We start from the raw sequence: 9,181 nt of genomic DNA on the forward strand, positions 1-9,181 counted from the left end.
GGACTGGGCAGTGAGGGACAAGTCCAGAGACGTGGTGCTGCCCTGGGGGGGTATACAGTTACACCCAGGCGACAGGCAGGCTTTCATCTGCTCTTCCAAGCCTTCTTCAGAGAGAAGAGGAGGGGTAGTAACCAGCTGTGGGGGATGGAAGAGAATCGCTGTAACATGATTTTTATGTCTGTGATTGCATAACAAAACCTCCTGGGAACCTCCTGATTCAAATGGATACCTAGTTCTGGTTGTGTGATGGAGGACTTTCAGCGCTGATCGATTGCCCACACTTTGGTGCAGAGGAATTGCTGGACTGGATCAGTACCAGGCTCCGAGCAGCCTGTGGCCCTATACCTAACCATTGCTGAAATATCAGGGAGGCGTAAAAAGCCTTCAGAAGCAGATAATCTGCTTTATATACCCCCCAGCACACACATACACAGTGCCATGTCGTCACAGATGCTGCAGCCCAGTTGCTAATAGAACTAGACCTTGAAAGATGAAATTGCATTTCCATTCTAAAGAATTCCCTGGGCCCCTTGCGTTAACTGGATGTTCTGCAAACATCGAGTCATTCGCTGAACTGTGAGATGCTGCCGGTCCCGCCGTGGCCGTGACCCAACCCACCAGGAAACACCCTGGGTCCCTGGGACGCATCAGCCTGGAGAATCAGCTTTGCCTACAGGGATGCCACGGGCCGGAGGTGGCTGGACGTGGCTTTGGCACACACGCATCATCTGTTGGCTTTTCTCTCAAAGATTACATGATAGCCCCACCTCATAAATTTGGAGCAAAGCACACAAAGCTTTCCCTTCCATACTGTGCATTCACTCCTAATGGTCTTTCTCCACACCTCGGCCTTATTAATTGGTGACAATTGGAAGTGGTTAATTCGGTGTGTGTGAGGCTGCAATTGCTTCCACTTGGCCAGGATTCAAGTACCGGGGGTGAGTCAGAATGGGTGGCAAAACTGTCTTTTCCTCAGTTCCCTTGCTTACTGGGGGGAAACTTAAAAAAAAAAAAAAAAAAAAAGCCACAACCCTGAGTTATTCTCTTTTATGAGGTAGGCATTGTGAGGCCAGGCAATTGAATTTACAACAGCATTGAGTATCAGAGTCTATCTGGCCCTGTCAATGAGAGTGGCGAGGAAAAAAAAAGACACACATTAACCCTCAGCTCCCAGTTCCCAGGCGTTTCAATAGGGTTCCCAACTTCCCAAAGAGCCCGCTGCATACTCGATGAGACCCTTTATACCTTCTAATTACCCTCCTCACAATAGGGACACTCTCTTGCCTCTTTTGTAGGCGAGATAGTAACTTTTGCGCGCACGCACACACCCGCCACCCCAAACCCGAGCGCGGGGTTATTTCGGGAGCTCCCCGGGCAGGTAGCAAGCAGCACGTGTTTCCTCAGGTTTCAGGAGCAGATTTTTAGGAATGTTTCCTGCTGAATAGCAACATGACACTTGCAGCAAAGCTCTCGGGAGACATTTAACGCTCCCGAAGTGCCCCCTCAACCCCATCACCTCCCCCGCGCAACTATTTTTCACAGGAGTCCCTTCCAACTGCCTTATTTAAGGCCATAAAATTCATTATTTTTTTTTTAAGGGAGGTGCACACGCAGGATGAGCTTGTCCCTGCCCACTCTCAACCCAGCAAAATGAAAGGAGGGGGGGGGGGCAAAATTAAATCTATTTCGAAGAGTTTATTTATTTAAACACCTGCAATTTTTTCCTTTTCTTTTTGGAAGTCTTCAACACAGGCACACACACACACAGACAAACAGGATACAAACAACTTTGGCATTATACTTTTGAATATTTGTTACAAAACTATTTCTCATTTATTTTTTTTAAAAAAGTATCTCAAATAAAGGCATTTTAAAGGAGTAAAAATACAAGTCGAGATCCCAACTTCTGAAAATAATAAATAGCACGTTCATAGCAAGGTCCTTTTTTCCTTTCTGTTTAAATCTGCTTAAAAAAACCCAAACGTAACACAGCTCCATACAACGGAGCCAACGGAACAGTTGGTGGTTGGTGGGGGGGGGGGTTGTGTTTTTTTTTTTTTAGGGGGGTGGGGGTGGGGGGGGTGGCGGGATGAGGGAAAAAAAAAATCTTCATAGGCAAGTCACCAAGGCCTCCACACCGATTCACTGCGCTCTGCGATGGGACTTCCCGCTTGGGATGCTGGAACAATGCTGCCCCCAAATGATGTCAGCCCCTGCACCGGGGATGCTGCCGGGGTGGCGGCCGCGTTCCCTGCGCCGCTGCCTGCGGACACCGGCACGTTGGCGTTGGCGTACAGGGGTATAACTGGTCCGGAACTGGGAGGAAAGGCCGGGTTGGGGATGAGGAAAGCGAACTGGCCATCGGTAGCAGGGACGAGCTGGAAACCCCCGTAGACCTTGGGGGAGAGGGCTTCGGCAGGGTTCAGCTTGCAGGGCACCGGGACGGCCCCGGCCGCGGCGGGGGGCAGTTGGACGTGCAGCGGCTGCTGGGCCAGGTGGGCGGGCTGCCCGGACGGCGGCGGCGGGTAGTTCATGGCCACGATCTGGCCCAGGCAAGCCGAGAGGTGGCTGAGCAGGCGGGTCCGCACGTCGGTGTTGACCCCTTCGCAGGTGGACAGGAACCGCGTCACCTCGTTCATGCACTCGTTGAATCCAGCCCGGTACTTGCCGAGGACGGTGGGGTCGGCGCTGAGCGCGGCTGGAGGGCAGAGCGGGTGGCAGGTGAGCCTCAGGCCGGTTCCCCGGTCCCCAGCCCCCGGTGCCGAGTGCCCCCCGGGCGGGCGGGGAGCGTGCTTACCGGTCATCTGAGCCCGCTGCAGGTTCCGCAGGTGCTTGACAGTCATCTCCAGGATGTCCGCCTTCTCCAGCTTGGAGTGCCGGGAGCTCTGCGGGGGGGAAAAGCCGAGCCGTCAGGGCTGCCCGCCGCCGGCCGGTGCCCCCCGCCCCGGCACCCCCAGCCCCACTTACATCCTTCTTCAGCGCGTCCAGTATCAGCGTCTTCAGCTGCCCCAGGCTCTCGTTGATCCGCGCCCGGCGCCGCTTCTCCATGATGGGCTTAGAGGACTGCGGGGAGAGCGGAGCCGGTAAGCCCCCCCACGAGGCTGGGTTCCCGCCCCCCCCCCACAACCCCAACCCCCGGTGCACCGACCTCAGCACGGCCGCGGGCTCGCCGCCATCCAGCACCGCCGCTGCTGCGCCCCAACCGGCACCCGCCATTTACCTTCCGGTGCTCGCTGGCACTCCGCGGCTTGTCTGGCGTGTGGCTGGCGCTGGCCGGCGCCCCCGCGATGGGCGAGGCGGTGGGTTTCTCCATGCCCGTGTCGGCGGGCATGGCGCGGCAGCGGCTGCAGCGGCGGCGGGCGCGTGCGGAGGGCGCGGGGCGCGTGCGGCGGCGGCGGGGCCGGCAGTGCCGGCGGCCGGGGCCCCCCCCGCTTTTATACCCGGCGGCGGCTCCTCATTCGTGTGAAACCGCCGCCGCGGCCGTTCCCACACTCCCGGGAGCCAATAAGCGTTGGGGCTTAACCCGGTCGCGGCAACAGCCATGATTCTATTGGTTAGCGGTTCTGCGGGCTGTCAGTCACGCGCGGCGGGACAGCCCAGCGCCGCTGGACACGTGGGGGGTAGCGGGCGGGGCTGCCCCGGGCACCGACTTAACTTCCCCCCCCCCCCTCCTCCGCTCCCCCGGGGGCTCCGCGCCGCTCCCACCGGCTGGGCACCGGGGCACGCCCCCCCTGTCCCCCCGGCGCGCTGCTTGTAGCACCGAGCCCCGCGGCGGTGCGCAGGGGCAGCCCCGGGCGGGGGAGGCGGGGGAGGCGGAGGCGGCAGCGGCGGCCCGGCCCGGCGGCGGCGGCTGGCGCGGCACGCGAGGCCGCGGCCGGCGGGCGGCCAATGGGCGGCGGCGGCGGCGGCAGGCGGGCGGGGGGGGTTGGAGGAGGGGGGGGAAGCGGCCGGCGGCGCTGGCCGCCCATTGGCTGGCGGCCGCCCCCGCTGTCAATCAGGCGGGCGGCGGGCGGCGGCGCTCGTGCCTCCGCCCCCGAGCTGCGGCCCCGCCGCGCGCCCCCCCGCCCGCCCCGCCCGCTGGAGCACGTGCCAGAGCGCGCCCCGCCGCCGCCCGCGCCCGCCCCGCGCGCGGCCATGGGAAAACCCCGCCCCGCCGCGCTCCCCGGCATCGGGCTACCGCCCGCGGCACAGGGATGCCCCCCGGGACCGGGAAGCACGCCCCGGGATTGGGAAGCAACTCCCCCCCCCCCCCCCGGAGCGCGGGACGCCCCCCACGGGGCTCGGGATTACCCACCCCCTCCCCCGGGATCGGGGCTGAGGAAGACTCCCGAGGGACCCGGATGCCCCTCGCCGGTCCCCGGGGCTCGGGAAGCACCCCCTAGGCTAGGGGTGGCCCCCTGGCATCGGGAAGCGCACCGCCCTCGGGACCCGGGACCCCCCATCGCCCCGCGGGGCCGGGAGCGGGGCAGAGGCGTCCGCGCGGCCCTGGGAGCACGCGGGGGGGCGGCGAGGGGGGCCCGGCGAGCCTGAGCCCCCAGCGCCTTCCTCTGCCCCCCACGGCGGCGTGAGACGCTGCGGTACCCCGCGACCCCTCAGTACCCCACGACCCTCCTCGGTTCGTCCCCTCGGGAAAGGCCGGGGCTCTCCCGGCGCCTGGGGACCCCCCAGGGGAGCGTTTCCCTGCCCGACCCCGCGTGGGTGCGCTGCTGGGGCTCCGCGGTGGGCCGGGGGTCTGTGCGGCAAGCGACACCCACCGAGGGCCCTGCAGCGGCTGGGTGAAGGGCTGCTGGTGCTCGCTCCCTCCTCCGCTGTCCGTGCCCCTGGACACTGGGGCAGCCCCTTGCCCCGCGGGGGGGATGCGGGTACAGGGCCTCATGCCAGCACAGATGCAAAATCTCCTTTTCTGGGGTACGCCCCGCAGAGTGGGGGGGGACCCCCCAGCTGCACCCACGGAGGCACCCAGCATGTCCTCAGTGCTGTTGGGCAGCGCTTCTGAGGCTGGGCGAAGTGGCTGGGGGCAACTGGGGCAGCACTCCATGGCCTGGCCGGCACCCTGCAGCTCAGCCGGCACCCTGCAGTGTGTCCAGCACCCCACGGCCAGCCGGCACCCCACGGCCAGCCGGCACCCCACGGCCAGCCAGCACCCCACGGCTCAGCTGGCACCCCGCGGCTCAGCCAGCACCCTGCAGCTGGGCCCCGAGCCCTTGCCGTGGCCACGTGGGTGACGGTGCCCACGCACACCCGTGGGGGCCGGGGGCTGCCCCCGCCTTGCTGCCCCCACGCCTGGTGCAGTGCAGCCCACACCGGGCAGTCCCACTCCCGCTCCCCATCCAAATAACTTTCTTTAATGTGGAACGGTGATCGTTAAGCAGCCCTTTGAGCCTTCGAGCTCTTGGCTAATTTCAAAACCTGCCTATTTAAAGACCTTTTTAGAGAATGCAGCATGTGTATTAAATCTCTGTGCTGCAGGCTTAAATCTTTTAATAATCATAAATTGGGTATTAGCTTCCCATAGACCAATATCTGAAATGCAGGATGGTGTCTGGACTTGAAGCGCATTGTGCCTTTTTCCCTTTCCTTACCCATTCTGAAGCAAGGATGGAAGAGTCAGTCACTAGAATTTTGAGAACCTGCATATGAAAATACATTCAATTCTCCCTCTGACAGCCGAGCATGACATGGCTTAGTTTGTGTAAATTTTTTTGGAGGCGAACGTAACCACACACTACGCTTAATCCCTATCGTTGGCCCACCCCGTGCTTTGCTTTTAATTTGCTCCAATGAATCATTCCATTTGCCTTAACCGTTTCTGCAGCCAGGGCTGTAATTTGTGCATCTCCCAGCGCTGCTGCTGCCCGGCGCTGGGCTGCGGGGACGGTAGTGGTGGCAGCCGGGGGACAGGGCACGGGGACAGCCGGGCAGTGTCACCTTCCAGGCGCTGCCACCCGCCTGCCTTGGCCGAGCCCCTAGAGCCAGGCTGGGGCGGGCTGTGCCCTGCTGCAACACCCAGGGCTCTTGGGAAGAGCCTTTCTCGCTCTGAAAGCACAAGTGCAGCGAGTTTGGCGGCCTCAGCCCAGCAGGCTGTGGAGCTGCAGGATGGCAGGGGATGGCCTGGGAGCTCCCTGTGGGATGGGATGGGGGCCAAGGGATGTCCCACGCTGGTGGAGCCGGGGAGCCCTGCTCTCAGTCCCAGCCGTGCAGAGGAGGAGAGCGGTGGAGGTGTGAGGCAGTGGGAGAGACCAGGTCCCAGGCACCCGCCGATGGAGGGCTTGCCACCCGTGCCTCGCAGAGGGATGCCGGAGGCAGGATGAGCGCCTGGAACGTGTCTCGGAGCTCCCAGGAGCAGGGAAACTAGCCTGCTGTGAGCCTGGCAGGCAGGCAGCGACGCCTCTGCTGGGTGCGCTGGCATGGCTAAGAGGGGTGCCGCAGGGACCCAGAAGGCAGGGGAAAAAAAGAAAGAAAAACTCTCGGAAATGCTTCCATTCTCATCACTCCATCGGATTCTGGGCCTTTCATTTCAGGTGCAATTTTAGGTGGTTTGCCACATACAAGCTGCAAAATGCATGCAAGGCGTACTGTATGAAACAGCATCATCTTCCTGCAGACATCAAAGGATCTAGGGGAATACATTTATTTCAGGATCCTTTTCGTCTATCACACTAACACACACGTGACCACAGAAACAGCAGTTCTTGGCTGAATTGTGATTTTTGGTTTGTGGGAGGCATGTTGTTTTTCTGGGTGAGCGCTACTTACCTAAATGCCCGCAAAGTCTAGCCTGCTTCTCTGCAAAGGGTGCACTGGAGGTGCATGTTGTCTTGCTGAAGAATAATAAATGTTTGCTTTGTAAGTCTCGTTGGAAAGGTTGAGGGATCTGCTTCCTTATGAGACCAATAAAATGCAGAAAACCAGCCCTTTGTGCAATGTCCCTCACCCATGTAAAAATACCGCGAGGAAATAACTAATAACAGAAATAGTGTCCCTCCTTTGACAGTTAATTCTGAAGGCATTAATTACATAATTACAGTGAAAAAAAAAAAAAAGTTCGACGAGCTAGTTTTTCAACAGAATCTGCACCAAACGATGCAATTCCCAGACTGGGAGCAGTGCTTATTGACTGCGCTCCTCTCCAGAGAGAATTCTTCTTGTGACAAGTTGGGAGAATTTTTGCCATTCTAGAACTCTGACATAACACATAGCTTTTCTCTTCACATTTCAAACGTGTTCAGGTTTCAAAGCTCAGTGAAATCTGGGGACAGACTCTCGTTTCTTTGAGTAACTTTCAGATTCGGCCAGGATCCTGCCTCACCCCAGCGCCGGTGTTCTGGAGGCACTGTGTCGCTTTGCACCGTCTCGTTCCTACCGGAGCCCACCTTCCGACAGTGTTGTGGTTCCAGACCTGAGCCAGAGGCTGATGGCAGCCCCCTCCCAGAGCTGGGGGGAGCTCGGCTGAGGTTGGAACCGTGTTTTTGCAACAACTCCTTGGGAGCACTGACGTGCTCAGTAACGCTGGTGCTGGCAGATAGCTGTGCGTGGGCAGGATTGGTGCGTTCATTGGGTTGGGGGTGGCCCGAAAGCCCCTGTCCCACCCGCCTCATGCGTCGTGACTGATTTGGTGGGATGTCGAGGCAAGGGTGTTAAAGGAGACAGGGCTATTTCCCAGCAGCCCCCCTTCTGCAGTATTTTACATCTCTTCGATGCCAGTTTAGGCTGCGCAGTGGTGGCAAGATGGGACCCAACCAACCCGCCTTCCCTTCTGCCACCCCCCACATGGGCTGGCTCCAGCTGCATTCTGCACAGGGAGAGAGATGGGGCTGTGTGGCTGTTCCTACCCCTGGGGCAGGCTCCACTGAGCACACCAGGACTGGAAAATTCCCCCCAGCCCCAGCCATGGACTCAGGAGCAGAGAAGCTGCCCAGAGGGTGAGCAGCAATGGGATGTCCTGCTGGCAGCCAGCTCCACTTTCAGTCTGGGTGCAGCAGGCGTGCAAGGGCTCACGGGGACTGGGCAGAGCACGCCAAGTCCCTGGGGATTTCGGCTGCCTGCGGGGTGTCAAAGGAGCGTGCGGCTGTGGGGACACCAGGACAGAGTGCGGTGCTGAGCAGAGCGTGGGCAGGCTCTCTTCCTCACAGAGGCTTTTCTCCTTATGAGCAGCTTTCCTCCATCACAGGTCGTGCGCATCTTGTTTACGCCCCATTTGATGGCTGATGTCATTGCTAGCAAGGTCCATAGGAGACGCCAAAAAAAGGAAAAAGCACGATTGGCGAATTCCAGTGCAACCAGAATTGCATTTATTCACTTGCATTTAATCCTCCTGCCATGCAGCTACTCACTTGCAGTTAGCACTACTCTGGCTTGGCGTAATTTGGGTTTTACAGTTCTTGTCACCGGCAACCTGTCCATACACACTGGGAAAGTGAAAGCCTTTAAACTATCTCTGGATGGAAAGCTGGGATTTTCCTTCTTAAGGTTTATGTGAAAAGTCCCTGTGATTCCTCTCTGGGCATGGTCTATATATTTAATCTTGATCCCTGAAAAAACCCAGCATGTTCATACATGTTATGTTTTTAAACAAACAGCTTAAAGGATCTTTCTGCCTGAAGACTGGCAATGTGAGACAGGTTATTAACCCTAATACTGGTGTTTGATTAGATGAGAGAGAACAGAAGAGGACAAACTGCTCGTGGCAGTCCCCACTTGCCCCTGCCCAGCCCGGATATGCACTGGATCTCCAGCTCTCTTTGATCACTAAACCCAATTTTATTACAGCCCGGCTTCTAGAATTTTGAAGCACAACTCAAAAGCTTGCAGCTGGGGTGAAAAGGCTCATAAAAGGCCTGGGGTCCCAGGGGGCTGAATGCAGGTTTTGTCTCCTTCCCGCGCCCTGCCTGCCTGTGCCCCTGGCCGTGCCTTGTTCCCCAGGCACTGTTTGTTCTGGGTATTGTGGGGCAGACAGCTGTGGCTGTTCAGCCACTCCAGCGCCTGTTTGCCCAGGGATTGGGCTGTAATCCCTCCTGGATTTCCCTCTGCTTGATCCCATGCAATCATCCCCCACCATACATCACTTTGGATAGTGTGTCAAAGGGAATGCTGAAGGAGAAATTAAGACATTAAGGCCTGGCAGATTGTGAGGAGGTTCTTTAGGAGACTATAATGTGTAACAAATTACAGTACAGCCTTC

At 58.9% G+C, this 9,181-nt stretch overlaps 1 protein-coding gene across 2 annotated transcripts; it reads right to left on the minus strand.

Moving 5' to 3' along the window:
- Nucleotides 1–1,680: 1,680 nt before the first annotated feature.
- HES4 (hes family bHLH transcription factor 4) lies at nt 1,681–3,495 on the minus strand. Of its 2 annotated transcripts, none has more exons than XM_080380068.1 (4): nt 3,149–3,495; nt 2,968–3,063; nt 2,798–2,885; nt 1,681–2,698 (listed from the first exon to the last, which is right to left on the minus strand). In XM_080380068.1, exons 1-4 carry the CDS (start codon nt 3,329–3,331, stop codon nt 2,121–2,123), a joined length of 945 nt encoding a protein of 314 aa, XP_080236194.1. In that variant the 5' UTR covers nt 3,332–3,495; the 3' UTR covers nt 1,681–2,120. The 2 variants fall into 2 exon arrangements, with proteins under 2 accessions (XP_080236194.1, XP_080236195.1); XM_080380069.1 differs by having other exon boundaries at nt 3,221–3,476.
- Nucleotides 3,496–9,181: the final 5,686 nt, after the last annotated feature.

Source organism: Falco punctatus (genome assembly GCF_963210335.1).
Source record: "Falco punctatus genome assembly, chromosome: 3".
Lineage (NCBI taxonomy): Eukaryota > Metazoa > Chordata > Aves > Falconiformes > Falconidae > Falco > Falco punctatus.

Excerpts from the sequence above, each read along its gene's own strand:
- HES4 (XM_080380068.1), bottom strand. The coding sequence starts at position 3,331 with ATGCCCGCCGACACGGGCATGGAGAAACCCACCGCCTCGCCCATCGCG. Across the intron at positions 3,064-3,148 it reads GAGCCCGCGGCCGTGCTGAG|TCCTCTAAGCCCATCATGGA; the intron begins GTCGGTGCACCG and ends CTCTCCCCGCAG. Across the intron at positions 2,886-2,967 it reads TGGACGCGCTGAAGAAGGAT|AGCTCCCGGCACTCCAAGCT; the intron begins GTAAGTGGGGCT and ends TCCCCCCCGCAG.